General features: G+C 49.5%; 1 protein-coding gene and 1 long non-coding RNA gene across 3 annotated transcripts in view; one reads left to right on the plus strand and one right to left on the minus strand.

Moving 5' to 3' along the window:
• Positions 1–20,238, plus strand: part of LOC133237710 (uncharacterized) — a 485,111-nt gene that overhangs the window by 425,995 nt on the left and 38,878 nt on the right. The gene's annotated exons all lie outside the window — the stretch shown is intronic.
• ST8SIA5 (ST8 alpha-N-acetyl-neuraminide alpha-2,8-sialyltransferase 5) overlaps positions 1–20,238 on the minus strand; it is a 77,377-nt gene that overhangs the window by 44,204 nt on the left and 12,935 nt on the right. Inside the window, exon 2 of one of the 2 annotated variants that reach the window (XM_061400079.1) lies at positions 3,189–3,296. The exons of the other annotated variant lie outside the window; for it this stretch is intronic. Coding sequence (XP_061256063.1) covers positions 3,189–3,296 — 108 coding nt within the window. The remainder of the gene's footprint in view (positions 1–3,188; positions 3,297–20,238) is intronic. 2 annotated transcript variants of the gene reach the window in all.

Here is a 20,238-nt window from a genome sequence, read left to right on the forward strand (position 1 = left end):
CTCCTCTCAAGAGAAAAAATTCTCTGGTCATTCTAAACTGAGAATGAGTTTATGATTCCACAATGTTTCCCCTCCCCAGGGATTAATTTTCAAGGATACTGCCAGGAGAAGATGAGGTTTAATCCAAAGGAATAAATCTCTAAGGGAGAATTCAGGGACACTAACGTTGAAGTCTGCAAATCTTACCAACAGTCTTTACTTTGTCCTTGCTTAATTCATCCTTTATTCGATTAACATTTATTGAGCTGGTGCCATACTGGGTGCTGAAAATTCAAAGAGGGAGAAGCACAATCACTGCCTAGGTGGGGAGATAGAAACACAAACACCCAATCTGAAGATGATGAGAACTCTCTTCAAAGACCTTCCTGCTCCTTCAAGACAGCCACTTTAATAGAAGCACTTGCTGATTACCAATTATTCCTATCTGCTCTCTACAACAGTTCTCCTTAGATGCCTATTGGACACTTTTAGATCTAGACCTGAATTTAACAAAGCTGTATGTCAATGTATATTTTGTAACACACACTTGCCAGCTGGACTTCCCCCAGCTCGTGTCCAAAGTGAAGACCTGGCCACAGCCTTTATGAGCACCATCTGGCCTGGATTTTCTTTGTGGTCCTGTTTGGAGTGTTCCAGACCGATCATTTGGACCTGCTCCTTCTTCTTGTGGCTCCTGGGTGAGTACATAACTTATGAGTCATTGCTTTTTTTTTGCCCATCTTTATCCTCTGTTATAAATGGTACCTCCTGACCTCCCTTCCAACGGGTGTTAATAATAAATGACTTCCGGTGTACCACATTTCAACACTCCACACAGCTACAGATAGCAAAATATGGCATGCGCTGAATTATTCAGTAGGCAAATAATACCACGAAGTTCATCCCGTATTTCAGGCATGGACAGTTGTCTGCTGGGATGATGCACTTTCACTCAGCAGAGTCCTTTCCCAGTGTCATCAGGTCCTCCCCCAAGTCCTGCACGTCGGCTGCGAGGAGCTGTCCTGTCCATTTTAAAGAAGGCAGAAGCTGCTCCCACAGCAAAGAAAAGAATCTCCAACACACGGGTTGGTTCTAATTACATGAACCATTATTTTCTGCACATGGGAAAGGCATACTGTGTTTTCTCACCTATGTGGGGAGTTTCGAGGTCAATCAGAAATCGGGATCTAAGTTGGCAGTGCCCAAGAAGAACTTGGAATGTGTGGTCATCACATTTATTCAGGGGCTCGGGGGGCTCTTGGTCAAACGGCAGCTCTCAGGAGGGAAACCAGCTCAGCTGGTGACGATGTTAAATAAGGGGCACCCGATGGAGGCGGCGGTGTGTCTGAACCCGAGGGGCCCAGGGAGACAGGGAGGGGAGGCTGCTGAGAGCGGGAGAGAGGATCAAGGGCAAAGGAGATGAGAGAGAGGAGGAGAGAGGCCGGACACAGGGACTGAGAAAGAAAAGTGGACCCAGAGAGGGAGGCAGGAGGAAAGGAAGAGGAGAGACTAGGTAGGGTGAGAAAGGCACAGAAATCAGAGACGAAAGTGCAGGGAAAGGACAAAGAGACAAAAGCTGCTGGCAGTAGGAAAAGCCAGAAGCAGAATCTGTGCAGTGGTCTCAGCCCCAGCCCAGGACATCTGCCCAGAACAGCCTCCCAAGGGCCTGTCCCATCTTACTCAGCTGATTAGGATTTTCTAGCCAAACCCTCTCTGTGAACCCTTCAGGGAGTCCTTCCCAGGGAGACAGACTCCTGCAGACTTACCTAGACACCCCAGGGCATCTGGGTGGGCGGGTCACACAGCAGAAGCCAATGTTGGAAGCTCAAATGGAACAGACAAGTCGGGACTTGTCCTCTCACTGGGTGACAATCCCAGGAGCCAAGTGCCAGGCCAGGGCTCCCACCACAGATATATGGAAAGAACTAGGCTCCTAAAGAGTCAGAATAAGACCCTGATCCTAGGCCATGGCCCGTGGCTGCCTCACACCCCAAGGCCTGTCTATTCACCTCCCCCGTCGGTGTCTGACATTGGAGCCACATCGTCTCTTTTTCAAAGCATTGGATAAAATCACACGTATTGAAGCCCCCGAAAAACATACTACTTCTCTTCTGCAGGGTCAATTTGATGTTTTAGTGTCAAAATGGACAGCAACAAAAACCCAGGCCTCTTTCCCAGGGAAATTAATCTAATAGTTAGCCTGCACTTGGAAATGCAAAAATTAAGAAACCAAATAACTTAGCCCGGAGAAAACCTTAGTGGGCAGGTTGCAGCCACACCCTCCTTCAAGCAGAGAGAGCATTCCACCTTGTCTGAAAAAATTCCCTGAAATGACCACCCCCGCCGCACCCCACCCCCACCCTACCCACAATGAGTGTGCTCCACCTGAGAACACTCCATTTTCATTTGTTCTACAAATAGTTCCTTCTCCTGGATATACAGAATGCCCCTCATTACTGATTTTAGCTCCAAACACTACAGCAGATCAAGAAGAAATAACCATGTGATGGCATAAATGTCAGTTCTCAGTATCATATCTTGGTGAAAATGGTTCTTCCCCAACCAAGGTCAAGGGCTTCCCAGGTGGCACTAGTGGTAAAGAGACTGTCTGCCAACGCAGGAGACACAAGAGATGTGGGTTCGACCCCTGGTTTGAGAAGATCCTCTGGAGGAGGAAAAGGCAACCCACTCCAGTATTCTTGCCTGGAGAATCCCATGGACAGAGGAGCCTGGTGGGCTACTGTCCATAGGGTTGGACATGACTGAGCAACTTAGTACAGCCAAGGTCAGCCCAGCCAAGGCTGGGCAGAGTAGGCACCAATCCTGCTCTGTGGATTTCAGAGGAGCAGGAAACCAATGGTCTTTGCCCACCCTGATGTCACCCTGACACATACCTACACACCCCAAAATCCTTCCAGGAGGGGTGGAATATTTCCCCAACCTCAAATGGAGGCTGGAGACCCAGACTCCCACTCCATCGCCCCCAACCCTCATTCCAAGAGAGGGGGCGGCGAGTCCCTGCTTTGCTCTGGCTGGGTCCTGGCCCTCACCCTCCTATCTAAGCAGCCCAGGTCAGATGCCAGGGTGAGCTCTGGGCCATTGCACTGAAACTGCTTCTTCCTTGAGGGCAGCCCGGAGGGGCAGAGGCTGCAGGGTCGCCCCAAGAAGAGCTTCCCCCCGCTCCCTGGTTGTTCACCGGGGGTCTGTACCTGGAACTGGAGTCACTGCCGCTCTGCACTGTCAGGTCGTCCGTGACATTAAAGAGCCCCGTCCAATTGGCCAACTGGTCACCACTCTGCCAACCAAACTGGAGGCCTCTGGCAAGAGAACGAGGTAGTCGGTACTCATGCTCACGTGCTGGGTAAGCCCGTCACCAGGGAGCCGCAGTCCAGCCTGTGCCACGTGACACATTGCCTTGACCACGCCTAATGGAGACGAGAGTGCTGTCCATCCAGAAGGACGACCATAATAAACCAGAGTCCTTTACAGGGTTCTCTGCTGGTCCACATCCGTGCCCTCAGTTCACCTGGACGGGCAGGCCAGGGTTACGCGTCATCATGCATGCAGAGACACTGAGGCTTAGTGAGATCTAGGTCACCAAGCTCCTCTACCCCATCTGGTGCATCCTTCAATGCCGCCTCTAGCAACTCGCTCCAGCTCCTCAGCTCTTCACCTTCCTCAGAGGCCAGACACACAGCAGAGCTTTTAAGGAAATCTAGTTTTCCAACACATAAGGACAGGCCTCCTGTTTAAGAGATGAACTCAACACACCTGGTTCTCTTCGCTCCCTCCCCGAGCCTGACTGAAATGCAGCAAAGGCATAATAAGGGCCTGCGGAGAGGAGGCATAGAAGGGGGCCAGAGACAACATTCTGGAAGAGCAAAAGCAGATGGGTCACTTGCCTTAGGTCAGAGAGAGGAGCCCTTACTGCTTGTAAGAAGCAAATCTATTCTCCAGACACAGATCTAGAAAGCTTTGGAAGGTGCGGTGCCGGGGCCGCAGAAGGTAAGGGTGCAAAATGGAGTGGCAGGCAGGAAAATTGCTTTAGGTTCATAAGGAACATTAGCTACTACCCACCTCCACGCCCCCAGGGCCCCTGCCTTAAGCCCAAGCAGGCTGGGCCCTCTACCTGCCCCCAAGACAGACAGATGGCAGGAGGCTTGACCCAGAGGAGCTCTGCACTGCTGGCCTCATGCAGGGAAATACTAGGCTGAAAACAGCTGGGCAGAGCTGAAAAGAGGCTTACTGTGTACGCCTGGTCCCAGCCACGCTGCCCCAAAACTTTGGCCATGGCTGGGTTTCTCGGAGAGAACCTGCCCAGGTCCAAAGAGAAGGCTACAGACCCAAGGGTGCTGCCGCCCCATCACCAGGCCGGCTCGGTCTGGCACTGCTGCCATTTGGGGCAGCACAGTGCTTGTTGGGGGGTGTTCTGTGCACCCCTGGTGAGCGGCATCCCTGGTTTCTACCCTCCGAGGCCCGCAGTACCTCCTGCCCCACCCTCCTGCCGTGATGACCAAAACTGTCTCCAGACATTGCCAAATGTCCCCTGTAGGGAACCCCTGCCCACCACACTGAGCTCCAGTGCACCTCCTAGAGGCTGGCTTTGCCCTCAAATGTGAATATTCAAGTCCCATCAAAGACTCTGGCACGTGGGATAAACTTCACTGTGAAAGTGGAGAATAAAACAAACAAACAAAAATAAAACTCTTAAACCCCTAAAAATAAAGCCCTTTAATAAACAGCCTCTGCTAAGGGGAATGGGGCAGGGATGGTGGTCAGAGCTGGGCTCTGGTCCACCCGGACCAGCCACTAATGAGCTGAGTGACCCCAGTGAAGTCTCCACGTCTCTCTTGGCCTCTGTTCCTATCTTTCGAGTCAGGAGAGCGGTCTCGACATCTCCAAAGTGCTTGACCGGAAGTATCACCAGGCTGAGCTGTGTCCTCAATCACCGGACTGAGCTGTGTCCTCGATGGCAAGACAGGTTGCCTCCTGCCTGTGAGTCAGCCTGGTTTCCAGCCAGATGCTGGGCGGAAGAGGCCCTCGGGGCCCTGTGAGCAGAAGGGCCGCACACATGAGATGCTCAGTGGATGCTTTGCCAAGTGATTCGGATTCTCTCCGCCTCCACAGCAGAGCGGAACTGGGGGCAGAACAGGCACAACTCGCAGGACAGAGCCTGAAGCTGCAGCAAAGTGCCCTTCAGTTTCTAGCGTGTTCAGGGAACAGCAGCAGCATTGCACTTGTTCTGGCTCGAGATCTTTATATTCTTCAACCAGTGAAGTTGCTCAGTCGTGTCCGACTCTTTGTGACCCCATGGACTGTATAAAATGGTATAAAATGGTCTCGCACATTGCAGGCAGATGCTTTACTGTCTGAGCCACCAGGGAAGCCCAAATATTTATTTATTTATTTATTTGGCTGTATCAGGTCTTAGATGCGACATGTGGGATCTAGTTTCTGACCAGGGATCGAACCCAGGCCCCCTGCCTTGGGAGCTCAGAGTATTGGCCACTGGACCATAGGAGAAGTTCCTTTATATACTTATCTATCCACAATACAAATATTGCATACTTCTATAAACCCATCACATATTCGGGCTTCCATGGTGGCTCAGTGGTAAAGAATCCGCCTTCCAAGCAGAAGACTCAGGTTCGATCCTTGGGTCAGGAACATCCTCTGGAGAGGGAAATGGCAACTCACTCTAGTATTCTTGTCTGGGAAATCCCATGAGCCTGGTGGGCTGCAGTCCATGGGGTCGCTAGAGTTGGACACGACTAAGCGACTTCACTTTCACGCATTGGAGAAGGAAATGGCAACCCACTCCAGTGTTCTTGCCTGGAGAATCCCAGGGACGGGGAAGCCTGGTGGGCTGCCATCTATGGGGTCACACAGAGTCGGACACAACTGAAGTGACTTAGCAGTAGCAGTAGTGAGTAAACAACATCACATATACATTTATAAATGCATTGTAAGCATCTATAAAATAAACTATTCATTTACTTGTTTATTGATTTGAAGGGGTTATGTTTCCTTTCAAAGAAATATTTTGAGGAAATATTATTAGGTATTTCTTAGAAAGAATTTGGATTTGGTTTATTAGGAGGGGAAACATTTTGTGAGCCCTTCACATACATGCTCTCCACTCCTACAACAGCTTCATGTGGCAAGTCCCATTCTCTGCATTTACAGTTGATGAAATGTTTAGCTCAGAGAGGTTTGGGAACTCGCCCAAGGTTACAAGGCTATCAAGTGGCCAACCTAAGATTTAAATATAGCACCTTCTGACTCTAAAAACCAACCTAAAAGTCTGTACCAGAATACCTATTGGCCAAGAAAACTAGTATTTCCACCCGAAATTTTGCAAATTAGCCGATTCACAAGCACATTCAAGCAATTCCCAGCCCAGCAGCCAGCTAGAAAACTCACAGGCTCCTTAGAAAGAGTCCAGCCAGCAAGACTCATGTCCTCCACCAAGTGTGTCAGCCAGCAACACCGCCACTCTCTTGCCCAGACTGGCTGCTGAGACAGGCTGTCCCTTCCCAAGACAGTCCCTCCCAGGGTTGCAGAAGTGACAAACTACTAAGAAAACATCACTTACTATATTTTAGCAGGAACTGTGACACAGAAGGGCCATTCACTGATAGCTCAGTTAGGAAAGAATCTTCCTGCAATGCAGGTAGACCCCAGTTTGATTCCTGGGTCAGGAAGATTTCTACAGTTTGCTGTGATCTGCACAGTCAAAAGCTTTAGTGTAGTCAATGAAGCAGAAGTAGATGTTTTTCTGGAATTCCGTTGATTTTCCTATGATTCAGCAGATGTTGCCAATTTGATCTCTGGTTGCTCTGCCCTTTCTAAATCCAGTTTGTACATCTGGAAGTTCTCAATTCACGTACTGCTGAAGCTTAGCTTGAAGTATTTTGAGCATTAATAATATCCCCCCAAAATTATGAAGGGTTATTAAAATATATGGACTGGATTAAAAATATACATGCTTCCAGCCGTGGCCTCCTCGGGCTCTGCAGGCAGAGACCGGAGTCACTGTCTTTTCTACATTCCTCAGGTCAGTAGAGCATGGAAGCCAGCTGCCTCCAAGTTCATCTCTGGTCTCCATGTACCCTGACACTCTCTCAGAGCTGCTTCTTAATGACCATGCCAGCAGCCACCTCCTCTGTTCCAGAACCTTCCAAGAATCCCCACTGCCAAAGGACAAGTTCCAAACCCTCAACTCAGGGGCCCTTCCAGCAGCTGCCCTGCAGCTTGACCTGCAGCCCAGGGAAACCTCAGCCTCGTGACCCACCAGGGCATTTGGACTCTCAAGCCTTTGCCCTGGGCATTCCCACTCAACCTCATCCCATCTCCCATTTACCTGACTCCCACCCAAAGTTCAAAGTCCAGCTGAAAAGCCTTCTTCTCCTTGAGCCCCAGCTCTGTCAGCTCAACTCTAACTCTCTCTCACGACCCCTTCAGCACCACACATTCTGCCCTGAGTCGCTGGTCCTCTGCACCTGCTCTTTGTATGTCATCCCTACAGGCAGATAGTCCTTTATAGACCTGGGTGTTCATTGGAAGCACTGATGCTGAAGCTGAAACTCCAATCCTTTGGCCACCTGATGCGAAGAGCTGACTCATTTGAAAAGACCCTGATGCTGGGAAAGATTGAAGGTGGGAGGAGAAGGGGACGACAGAGGATGAGATGGTTGGATGGCATCTCAACTCAATAGGCAAAAGCTGGAGTAAACTCTGGGAGTTGGTGATGGACAGGGAGGCCTGGTGTGCTGCAGTCCATGGGGTGGCAAAGAGTCGGATACGACTGAGTGACTGAACTGAACTGAACTGAACAGCCCTTTATAGACTTGCCTGTAAACCAGGTGTAAAGTAGTCTTCCCCAAGAGCCCTGAAGCAAGTGGAGTGGGGAAAAGGGGGCTGACTCAGGCAGCTTTAGGTTCTAAAATTCCAGGATCCTTGGTGAAAATTAGAGCAGGAGGTTTTCACGTCCCAGGAAAGAGGAAGAAGCAAGGTATTCGGGGAGCAGGGGCAGAGGGCACACTCCAGATGGCTCACTGGGTCCAACCTTCCTGGGGTGGTAGCAGGTGTTTCTAACTTTCACGCCAAGAGATGAGTTGTAGGATATATAATTGGAGGACCATTAGTAGTGGGCACTAGGCATGGAGAGGCTGGATTTGAAGGGCCACAGGCCAGGGCGTGGGGTTGGGGGTGAGGGCACTGGCAAAGCAGAGCCGAGGATGCAGGGCCAGGGCTTGGCCCATGTCTTGTGCGGTGCTCGCCACAGAAACTGCCTTTCCCAGGTGTCAGAAACCAGACTGGCCAGGCTGCGGGCCTGCCTTTGGTGGGATTTCAGGCAGCAGCAGAAGTTTGATAAGGGAGACATTGCTGGATAAGAAGGCACTCCCAGAGCCTCTCCGTTACCTGTGCCTGCAGCTGCCCCGTTGCTGCCTCCAAAGATTCCTGAGTAGAGACGCCCCCAGAGCCCACTCCCTTTTGCAATCATGTGACTCTTGCATTTTTACCTCCTGAAGCCTCAGTTTCCTCACCCGTCAAAAGGAGAAATAATCCTCAACCTAAGGATATAAACAGCCCACAAAAGCAGATATGTAAATGTGAACACACATGTAAGAGCTTAAATCTAATAACATAAACTTAAGTCTAATAACCTACAGCTTAAATCTAATAACACAATTTAAACACATGTCACTCTGTGTTCTCTGCCAGAGAAGACAAGAAAGCTGTTGGAGCACCAGCTGAGAAGAAGTCTTACTCTCCAGATCCATAGCCTTTTCTGCTTTTTGAATCTTATACACGCAAAATCTAGGTAAACTGTGGTGTGGGTTTAACCTCACTAGTAACCAAGTGTGTGAAAGTGTAAGTCACTCAGTCGTGTCCAACTCTGTGTGACCCTATAGACTGTAGCCCACGAGGCTCCCCTGTCCGTGAGATTTCCCAGGCAAGGATACTGGAGTGGGTTGCCATTCCCTTCCTCAGGGGATTTTCCTGACCCAGGGATCAAACCCAAGTCTCCCGGATTGCAGGCAGATTCTTTACCGTTTCAGCCACCAGCGAAGCCCCTAATAACCAAAGTACATGCAAATGAAATTAAAGCAATCCTTTTTTATTAACCTATCAAGTTGACAAGATAAATGTAATGTTAATACCTAGGGCTGGTCATTGGTGTCATCCACATTTCTGGAAAAGAACTTGGGAAGATGTATCAAAAGGTTTAAGAGTGTTTATACATTCAGTCCCCATGATACCCCTTCTAGAAACTGATCCTTAGGAAATGATCCAACTTTGATCTGATGAAATAAAATTTATATTTTAAGGCAGGACAAGAAAAGTTAAATATAAAATTATCTCTCTGTGGTTTGGGCCTTCTCCCTCCCTGATGAGCAGGCTTCGTCTGCATTAATGTGCAGACAGAGCTCCTGTAAGATGGGAGTGCCTGCTCAACCGGAAAGATTGTTGTGTCTTTTTCTTTATTCTGATGCTAGCAATGTAACTTCTCAAAACAAGAGTGCTCTTTCCCAGCTCTGTAGCGGGTCATGCTGACTTGCTATTCCCTTGGTGCGTGTTCACCTGGACTATGCACCCTTGGTGAACTTTATGGAAAATATCAGTATGTCGTTCTGATGCAAAATCCTTTATCTCAAAAATCTGTATGTCTTATGTGAAATAGATGACCAGTCCAAGTCTGATGCATGAAACAGGGCACTCAAAGCCGGTGCACTGGGCCAACCCAGAGGGATGGGATGGGGAGGGAGGTGGGAGGGGGCTTCGGGATGGGGGGACACATGTACACCCATGGCTGATTCATGTCAATGTACGGCAAAAACCACCACATTGTAAAGTAATTAACCTCCAATTAAAATACATAAATTTTTTTTTAAATGCATATGTCTGTGACTTCGACTCCTAAAAGGTGGAACAGTTCTCAGAGCTTTCTGTGATTCTGCTTCCCAGGTTATAATCTTCCGTTTGGCTGGAACAAAATTCCCTTTTTTCCTTCTTAACTTGATGGTTAATTGAATTTTTGTTGACAGATCAAAGGGCTTTGAACCAGACAGACAGTTGTCTGGGGTCTTTTATTAATCAGGAAACATCCTAAATACCCAGCACTAGGGAGAGGCTAAGGAACTACGGTGCTAAATGACATGTGGCCACGTGGGCCCCAAAATATTATGTCTATGAAGTCATTTTAAATGGTGCAGGGAAATCATTAACGTAAGCAAAAAATTAATAAATAGAATACACGTTCGCTATGATCTCATTTCTTTTACAAAAACAGTGCTTAGAGCAAAGGCGAGGAGAAAACATTCCCTAAAACTAATATGTCACTGAGTGTGGTATGATGAGGGAATTTTTTCCCCTGCTTATTTATACTTTTCTGTCCTTTCCATAAGCTCTAAGACAAACATGTATTATCTAATAATCACAGAAATAATGTAGACTCTGAGCAATACAGAGATCACAGATGACTTTGTAGACCTTTGGAGGCACCCAGTAGGTCCTCAGTAAATAACACTTGGACTTTCTCAAGTGAGAAAAAGCAGGTGCAAAAGCATTCTGGTAACTCTTTCTGTGCTGCACAAACAGAAGGGATTGAGGAGAGCTGGCGCGAACACAGAAAGGAAAAACTGGGAAAACCAAGCCGGGGAGGTTTTTTTAAGCTGAGATTTGAGAGAAGGAGCCGCTCCAGAGTTTCATGCCTTTCTCCTGAGTAACTGCTGCCACCCAAGCCCCTCAGCGCCCGGTGACCTGCTGTGGGGGTCACCAGCCTGTGGCCCTTTGTCTTCCCCCAACCCCATCTGGACAGCCCAGGGTCCGGTGAGGATCGGTGCCTAGGGATCAGCAGCCAGAAGCGGCTGCAGCAGTTGAGCTTTAGCTCAGCTTTTAAGCCCTTCTTAACTGCAATCTTGACCAAGAACAGAACCAAATCCACCTCTTTTTCTTGAGTCAACTTGATCTCAAGGTACTGGGCCCACTAAGAACGTGACGCCTTTACCCAACGAGAGACCCTGTGCTGGCCAGAAGGGCCACTCTCATTCCCTGACATTGACCTCTAAAGTGATGAATAGTCCCATAACACCCTTCCTCTCCCTTAACCAATCATTGTCTTCACTCTCCTTGGGCCTTGGGCCATTTCACCTGGACACACCCTGGACAAAACAACCGATACTTTACGTTCCCACAAAGTGCTTTACTTCCACCACAGAGCAAAGTTCTCCAAGGAAGAAGACGGTGAATGAACTGAGTGAATGAAGCAAAGGCAGCAGGGACCAGGGGTTATCTCACGCTACACCTGCCCAGGTAGGTGCCCTGAGCCCCAGCCCACTGCTGCCATGTGGGAAGATGAGCCTTATGTTGCCATTTTGTTCATCCTTCCAAGAGATGCTGGATAGCCAGACTTTTATTTTTAATTTGCCAATTTTTAGATGCTGTGTAGACCAAATACTCCCTGCTGTGAGCTACCCACAGCCTGGGGAATCCCCAGTGGTGGCCCTGACTTACATCCTCTGTTTGAAGCTGACCCTAGTCCAAAGAGGGAGACAGAGTGTGTGCCGCCCATCTCAGCTGAGGAAACTGAGGCAGAGCACGGAAAGTTACCTCTCAGCCAGCTGGAGGCAAAGCCAGGCCTGGGAGCCAGAGCCTTGACTCCCAGTTCAACCACCAAAATGCTGGATGCTGTGCCAGGACTCAGCACGACTTGGGATCTTCCATCTTGGGGGCTGGGTCAGCAACAACCCTCAGCCTCTGCCTGTCTGCTGCACACTCACCATCACAAAAGGCAGCCACAGGGGAAGGCCAGGGCGTGCAGCTCCTGAGCCTGGCCTGCAACTGCCCTTTCCCTCCCTCCAGACAAAGCGTATATTAGGAATGCAAATGACTGAGCTGCTGTTATGACAAGATAACCTTGAGTCAGCTCTATTTGGGAAAAAAAAGAAGAAAATCATTCACAAAACGTCAGTTCTTAACTTTCGTGGGAGGCTAATCTATTGAATTATTCATGTGCGTTCTCGCTCCTCCATTCCAAAAAGGTAACCTGGCTTTTTCAACCTCTTACTCTAGGGCCATGTGGGTGGTGAGGACTGAAAGCTTCACAGTTCCCTGAAGAAACTGTGCGACGCTGACCCGGAGGGCGGCGGGCGGGCCTTTGGCTCTGGGGATGGGTGGGTGAGACCATGGCTGAGTGGAAGATTCCTCAAGTGCCAGAAGCCCACGATGTCTCCAGTGCGGAGTCTTCACATCCCCCTCTACACGGACAGAGGGCCTCAGAAAGACTGCTTATTGGAGCACCTTGGGAGGCTGGATCCAGACTTCCAGAAGCTTCCAGGGAGCAGTGACTGGACTGCCTGAGGTGGGGGTTGGCCTGGGGAGCCCTGCAACTGTTTCGTTCCACACAAGCCTCCAGGATCCCCACATGACCATTCAAAGGCGAAAGGAAGGCACCTCAGTAGACTAAACAGACTAGATTTCCCACCAGCTGATGGATACAGTTTAGTCTATTTTTTTTTTTAATTAAAGGAAAAGTGAGGAAATGAGCCATTTCGTTCACACCAAGCTTCTCAGATAAAATGTATAACCACTCTTCTGTTATGAATCAGCAAAGTACTTATGTTGTACCTCACAGCTGACAGGATATCTTTCCTTTATCCATTCATGCTATTTTTATTCCATTATAAATGTATATATATCAAATATTTATTTTATTGTTCTATATTTGTTGAACAGTCATGCCTGGCTGGGGTTCAACAGAGAAGAAATTAGCAAGGTCTTGCCCCAGCAACACTTCATTTTGACTACAGTGAGACAGATAATCTAACAGGCAACATAACATGTAATGTGTCAGATGGCGAAAAGTGCTGTGGAAAAAGTAAAGGATAGCAAGAGGGAAAAGGAGTTGGGTGTGAGGGGCTGCTCCACAGACTGTGGTCTCCTCCCGGAGAAGGTGACATCTAAGCAGGGTAGGAAGCGATGAGGGAACAGGTGGATCCCAGAGAAGAATGGTCCAGAAAAGCCCTGGCACCTGCAGTGGCCTGAAGCATGAGTCCCATGGCTTGTTCTGGGGCTGGCAAGGAGTCTAGGGCAGGCAGCAGGTGATACAGCCCACCTTTCTGTGGCCCCTCAAGGTCATCTGCAAGGGAGGTGACCAGGGATCTCTTCTGAGCAAACACCTCTGGTGGGCCCCCAGGATTCTGGGGGTTTGGTCCTCCTGGGCACACAGATTGCCCTCTCCCACCTCTCACCGTCCTCCGCCATCCCCAGGTCTACAAGAAGAGCTGGGATTGGTAGTCAGGAAGACCCCCTCAGAGAAGGTGTGGACCCTTCCCACCCAGCTCACAGCGGAAGTGCCTGCCAGCTGGGAAGCCTTTGCAGGAGGATGAATGGGCATAATTACCAGGTTCCACGTACTTCCTTGCCTGGTCTCCATCCTGACTCACTAGTGACTCACATTATTCCCTGATGGTAACTTTCACCCGGAATGAGAAGAACCTCAGGGGAAAAGAGAGGTGGGTTCATCCCCCAATTGCCCGTGGGGGCCTTTCATTGGGGGCAACAGAGAAGATGGTGCAGGTGGCAGCCTGCTGGGAACGAGGGCAGGGGTTGCTCCATCGGCAACCCCCCCCACACTCTCCACCTGCAGGTGGGAAGAGAGAAAGCTAGTGGAGCAAGTCGCGGGCACTGGAGTGAGCGGGGGTCTGCGGACAGATGGCAGAGGGCTGGCCTCCTTGAAAGGCCCCTGGTGCCCAAGAGCCTCCCGGATGCTGGGAACGTTCATGGTTCTGCGGAGGCCTCTGGCTAAGGAGTGGCCCAGGGGAGTCCAGGTTCTGCCAGTGCTCAGGCGGGGACAGGAGAGGGTGCGCATGGGGGCACTAGCCAGGGGAGGGTCCAGAGAGAGGAACCAGAGGAGCTCCAGGTACAACTCGGGGGCAACCTCACACCCCCATCAAGCCTTGCACCACAGAGACGCCGGGCTCCCCCAGTCAACCTCCAAACAGTCTGCTCCCTGGCCTGGCCTTCCAGACCTCCACTCTCAGCCCCAGACTCACAAGAGCGGGCACCCAAGGCCATCCAAGTCTCACACCTCTTCCAACTACTGTTGGCTAAATATCTGCTCAACGTTTATTCCACGGTGGGGGCCACCTTTAGGAGGAGCATGGGGTCCACAGGAGGCACCCACACCAGCCTTCCAGCTTCCTCCAGCGCCCAGACTGCAGACAGAGCACCACAGCTAGCAGAGTGGAGACCCCTTCCCTCCTGGGACAGCAGAGGAGTGATGTGGATATGGGGGGAAGGTCCCTTCAAACACTCCTCCTAGCATTCATTCCAACCACTCTGTGTCAAGAGCTCCCACTAGTTCTACTTTCTCCATCCTAGGACAGGCCCAGAGTCTATGTGAGCAGGTGCCTCCTATGTTAGCGCCCCCCCCACACTGTTCCCCAAACCTCTGGGACCCAGTCCAGCTAAACGCCGATCAAGTCATGCCTTCCCCGGCCTTGTCTCCTATGAGGTCCTTTGACTCTTATGGGTTGAATTGGGTCCCCTCTCCCCATAGCAAGAAAATCAGATACTGAAGTCCAATCCCAGGGTGACCTTATTTGGAAATAGGGTCGTTGCAGATGTAATTAGATAAATTATGATGAGGTCATGCGGGGGCTTCCTTGGTGGTCCAGTGGTAAGAACTGGGGATGTCCCTCGGGGTCCAGTGGTAAGAACTGGGGATGTCCCTCGGGGTCCAGTGGGTAAGAACTGGGGATGTCCCTCGGGGTCCAGTGGGTAAGACTCCGCTCCCAGTGCAGGGGGCCTGGGTTCCGTTCCTGGTGAGGCTGCTAGATCCCGCATGTCATAACTAAGAGTTCACATGCCACCACTAAAGATCCTGCTGCAAGGAAGACTGAAGATCCTGTGTGCCACAGCTAAGCCCTGGCACAGCCAAATAAGTAAACAATTAAAACATTTTAAAAGATGAGGTCACACTGGAGTATGATGGACCCCTAATCCAGTAAGTCTGGTGTTTTTATAAAGAAAGGGACACAGACATGTACGCAGGGAGAAAACCCTGTTAAGATGAAGGCAGAGGTCTACAAGCCAGAGTGTCGAAAACTACCCCCAAACCACCAGAAGCTAGGGGGTGGTGGGGAGCAGATTCTCCTTCACGGCCCTCAGACCCTACCAATGCCTTGATCTCAGACTTCAGCCACCATAACCGTGTGATAATAACATTTTGTTGTGTGAGCCCCCAGACTGTGGTACGGTTCACATTGGTGGGTTCCACATCCATGGTTGATTAAAGCAGTGACTGTGAAACCCCAGGGTACAGAGGGCTGACTCTAAGGAACCTAAGCATCTGTGGATTTTGTTCTTCTTTTCCCCTCCCAATAACCCCAGCCCCCTCTATGCACAGCACCCCACACACACCTCCGGCTTACCTGCCTCATGTCCATCCCCCCACAGTCCAGAGCCTTGGCAGGACCTGTGGGCCCCTCCCAGAGGGACTGGCAAAGCCTGGCCAGTGGCCAGTGTCATCAGGGTGGGAAGAGACAAGAGTACCTTGGCCTCCCACTCATACTGCATAAGACTAAATTGGGATCAGAGAGGCTATTGATCTCACAGAACCAGAAAACAAAGAGAGATGTAGACGCCTTCAGTGACTTCCATCACCTGCTCCTCCAGACTCAACACCACAGCCTGTCCCCCAGAGTCACCCTAAATCCAGTCTCTGAAACCCACAAAGCTCTCCAAGCCCACCTCGGGTCCCACCTGGCCACTCACCACCCTGATTGCTGTCTCCTCTGAAATCTACAAGATTTATAGTCTATGCCACACGACTAATTTGTTTATACACAGTCTTACCTATTTTTCATGCTTGTCTCTTTCAGTGTTCTGTAAGTTCCTTAAGGACATGTAACATAGCTGATGATTCTTTAGTAACCTAACCTTTCCACCAGCATAAAGCTGAATGTTTAGTGGATGTTCATTGATTATTGGGGAAAAAGTTGAGGATTCCCTTTGTGTGCATAATTCATTCAGCAATTAATGTCAGGCTTTATGCCAGGTCCTATGAATTCAGAAATGAATGAAATATCTCTTTCAAGGGTCTTACAAACTGTGCGAACCTATACCACTTACTCATCCTCTCTGTGTATTAAATGAGGATGACTGTATCTGTTTAACAGGACTAATGTGAGGATTGAATGAGATAATCCTTCTTTAGGATTATCTGCTTAGGTTAGAGCCTGGCTCATGAGCCCGTAATGAATGCTAATAATTTATATTATTGCCCGATGAATCCATCACCTGTAGTGTATGTATGTGGAGGGGGTTCCCACACATCGAGTGAAGAGCTAATTGAGAGAATTACTGGATGAGAGATTATTAGATGAGAAGTGAACGAGCCTGAATAAGTCAAAGAGGAGAAACCTCTAAGAGGTGAAATTTGCCTGGAAAGCACAAATATCAAAAGGGAAAAAAAGTAGAGAGAGATGATCAAGAGCGAGCTGTGAGAGGGCAGCACTGTGCCCCTGAGGGACGCCGGGCAAAGGACAAGAAGCTCCCTAACACCAAGCAGCTTGTGCAGGCTGGGCACAGAGAGCCCAGGGCCAGGGCACAAGATCCAGGAGGCCCCACCCTCTAGCTGGTACAAGGGCAGAGTTGACACCGGAGAGGGAGTTCCATTAACTTTGTCCCCTGGGTACCTTGCTTGCCTCCCCCCAGTCCCAGCCCTACAGCAGGAGCCCCATCAAAACTTGGTCTGATCAGCAAGACTGTAGCTGTTCTGCCAGCAAAGCACAAACCCAGGGTGGTGAACAGCTCAGCCCCTTCCCCATCCTGAGGGTACCCGCCAGCTCCACTCCATCCCCACAAGGCACTCTTCCCCTCCAGAAGCACCCCAGGTAGATCCTCCAGTCCTGTCATCCCCACCTCTTGGGGGTCGTGCCTGTTTCTCCAGTGAACAAGGCTTTGTCCTTTGAGAAACCTATATGCAGGTCAGGAAGCAATAGTTAGAACTGGACATGGAACAACAGACTGGTTCCAAATAGGAACAGGAGTACGTCAAGGCTGTATGGCACCCCACTCCAGTACTCTTGCTTGGAAAATCCCATGGATGGAGGAGCCTGGTAGGCTGCAGTCCATGGGGTCACTAAGAGTCGAACATGACTGAGCGACTTCACTTTCACTTTTCACTTTCATGCATTGGAGAAGGAAATGGCAACCCACTCCAGTATTCTTGCCTGGAGAATCCCAGGGATGGGGGAGCCTGGTGGGCTGCTGTCTATGGGGTTGCACAGAGTCAGACATGACTGAAGTGACATAGCAGCAGCAAGGCTGTATATTGTCACCCTGCTTATTTAACTTATATGCAGAGTACATCATGAGAAACGCTGGACTGGAAGAAGCACAAGCTGGAATCAAGATTGCCAGGAGAAATATCAATAACCTCAGATATGCAGATGACACCACCCTTATGGCAGAGAGTGAAGAGGAACTAAAAAGCCTCTTGATAAAAGTGAAAGTGGAGAGTGAAAAAGTTGGCTTAAAGCTCAACATTCAGAAAACAAAGATCATGGCATCCAGTCCCATCACTTCATGGGAAATAGATGGGGAAACAGTGGAAACAGTGTCAGACTTTATTTTTTTGGGCTCCAAAATCACTGCAGACTGTGACTTCAGCCATGAAATTAAAAGACGCTTGCTCCTTGGAAGGAAAGTTATGACCAACCTAGATAGCATATTCAAAAGCAGAGACATTACTTTGCCAACGAAGGTCTGTCTAGTCAAGGCTATGGTTTTTCCAGCAGTCATGTATGGATGTGAGAGTTGGACTGTGAAGAAAGCTGAGAGCCGAAGAATTGATGCTTTTGAACTGTGGTGTTGGAGAAGACTCTTGAGAGTGCCTTGGACTGCAAGGAGATCCAACAAGTCCATCCTAAAGGAGATCAGTCCTGGGTGTTCTTTGGAAAGACTGATGCTAAAGCTGAAACTCCAATATTTCGGCCACCTCATGCAAAGAGTTGACTCATTGGGAAAGACTCTGATGCTGGGAGGGATTGGGGGCAGGAGGAGAAGGGGATCACAGAGGATGAGGTGGCTTGATGGCATCACTGACTCGATGGACATGTTTGGGTGGACTCTGGGAGTTGGTGATGGACAGGGAGGCCTGGCGTGCTGCAGTTCATGGGGTCACAAAGAGTCGGACACTACTGAGCAACTGAACTGAACTGAACTGAGGGGGAGTGTGGGATCAGCAGTGAGAGCCTTCGAATGCATACTTGAGATACAGCATAAAGTCAGGCTGTACCTTTCCTTGACCCAATTTCATATCCTCAAATCTCAGGCCTGCACAAGCCATATGCAGGCAGCCCAGATCTGTACCCTCAAGGTGCAGGAAAGAGGAAGGCTGGAAGAAAGAGTATGGAAGAGTCCTGTCTACACCGGGCAGGATAAGGCAGGCCCAGTCTAGGGTCCTGCCTGCTGTGCTATCACATAGAAGGCACCAGGGCAGCTCTGGGGAGTCTGTGCTGAGTACAGCTAGCACAGGTGCTATGAATTCAGAGCAGGGACGCACACTGTGGGCCAAGAACAGAAGGAGAAGCAGGATTGTGACTGGCAGAGAGATAACTGGGAGGGCACAGCAGACAGGGAAAAGTTGGTATAAAGTTGCAGAGTCAGGACAGATGTGATGTGTGAAAGACCCTCGGCTGGCAGGAGCAATGGTCTCCTTTAAGAGTCGGGTGATCCCCTACTCTCTTTCAGCTGATCCTTTTGGGACCTGCAGGGCAGATTGTTCTGTCTATGCTATACTGGGCAACTCTGTTCTTTAAAAAAAAAAAAGAGTGGGGCTTCAGGCACAGGTTGATCATGGGGGTGATACTTTTGTTTGGAGAGGCCATAGGGGATGGAGAAATTCTAGAGTTTCTATTTCTGGCAAAACGGCATGCTGAAAACCCCTCTGTGGCGAGTGCCCCTTCAGGAATGAAGGATTTCCTCCTGACCTGCTGGGGTACCAAGAGCTGACAGCCCCCAACTCTCAGTTTCCTCTGGGAATCACCCCATATAAAGAGAGCCAACTTGGCCAAGACCACACTCTCTTCCAGAAGCATCTGCATCCAGTGACTAAAAATTCAACCTAAAGGTACAAAGGCCCAGCCTCCTCACCCTGAGGAAGCCTCAACTCAGGGAACACTCTGCAGCTCCTTGGTCCTTCTTCCTTCTTTAGGTGTTGATCCCAGAACACATCTGAATAAACATCCTGTATTCAAATCTCTGGCAAAGAGTCTTCTTTCCAGGGACCCCAATCTACAACATCTCCCATTACAAAATGCTGCTGCTACTGCTGCTAAGTCGCTTCAGTCGTGTCCCACTCTGTGCGACCCCATAGACGGCAGCCCACCAGGCTCCCCGTCCCTGGGATTCTCCAGGCAAGAACACTGGAGTGGGTTGCCATTTCCTTCTCCAATGCGTGAGAGTGAAAAGTGAAAGTGAAGTCGCTCAGTCGTGTCCGACCCTCAGCGACCCCATGGACTGCAGCCTAAAATACACCTAATATATATATATGGTGGTGGTGGTTTAGTCGCCAAGTCATGTCCAACTCTTGCAACCCCATGGATGCCAGAGCCCGCCAGGCTCCTCTGTTCGTGGGATTCTCCAGGCAAGAATGCTGGAGTGGGTTGCCATTTCCTTCTCCAGGGGATCTTCCCAACCCAGGAATCGAACCCGGGTCTCCTGCATTGCAGGCAGATTCTTTACCAACTGAGCCACGAGGGAAGTCCCTATATATATATATATATTTATATATTCACAATATGTATAAAACTCCTTCTTAAATGGACGAATGATCTGGCAAGGAAAAAAGCTGTAGATGAGTTCCAGAAACAGCAGCAGTCCTAGCAGCATTGGTCAATCCCCGTGATCCATGCTTCCCTTGCAACGGCAACAGGGGCTACCCAAGATAAAGATTCTTCTTAGAAACCTCCTCCTTCAGCCAGGAAAACACAAACAATTCAAAATCAAGGTAGGAAAAGAAAGTAAAGAAGAACACATAAAAAACACAAAATATAATGGTAGAAATAATATTCTAACATCCTATGCTATTCATCAGTAATCACAATAAATGTAGATGCACTATACTACCCAAGTAAAAGATAAAGGCTGTGAAACTAAATATAAAAACTGTAGCTATATGCTGGTTACAGAGACATGGAATGAAAGACATGGAAATGTTGGGGAAAAAAAGGATAAAGAGAGATG

Source organism: Bos javanicus, chromosome 24, assembly GCF_032452875.1.
Source record: "Bos javanicus breed banteng chromosome 24, ARS-OSU_banteng_1.0, whole genome shotgun sequence".
In the NCBI taxonomy this organism is placed as follows: domain Eukaryota; kingdom Metazoa; phylum Chordata; class Mammalia; order Artiodactyla; family Bovidae; genus Bos; species Bos javanicus.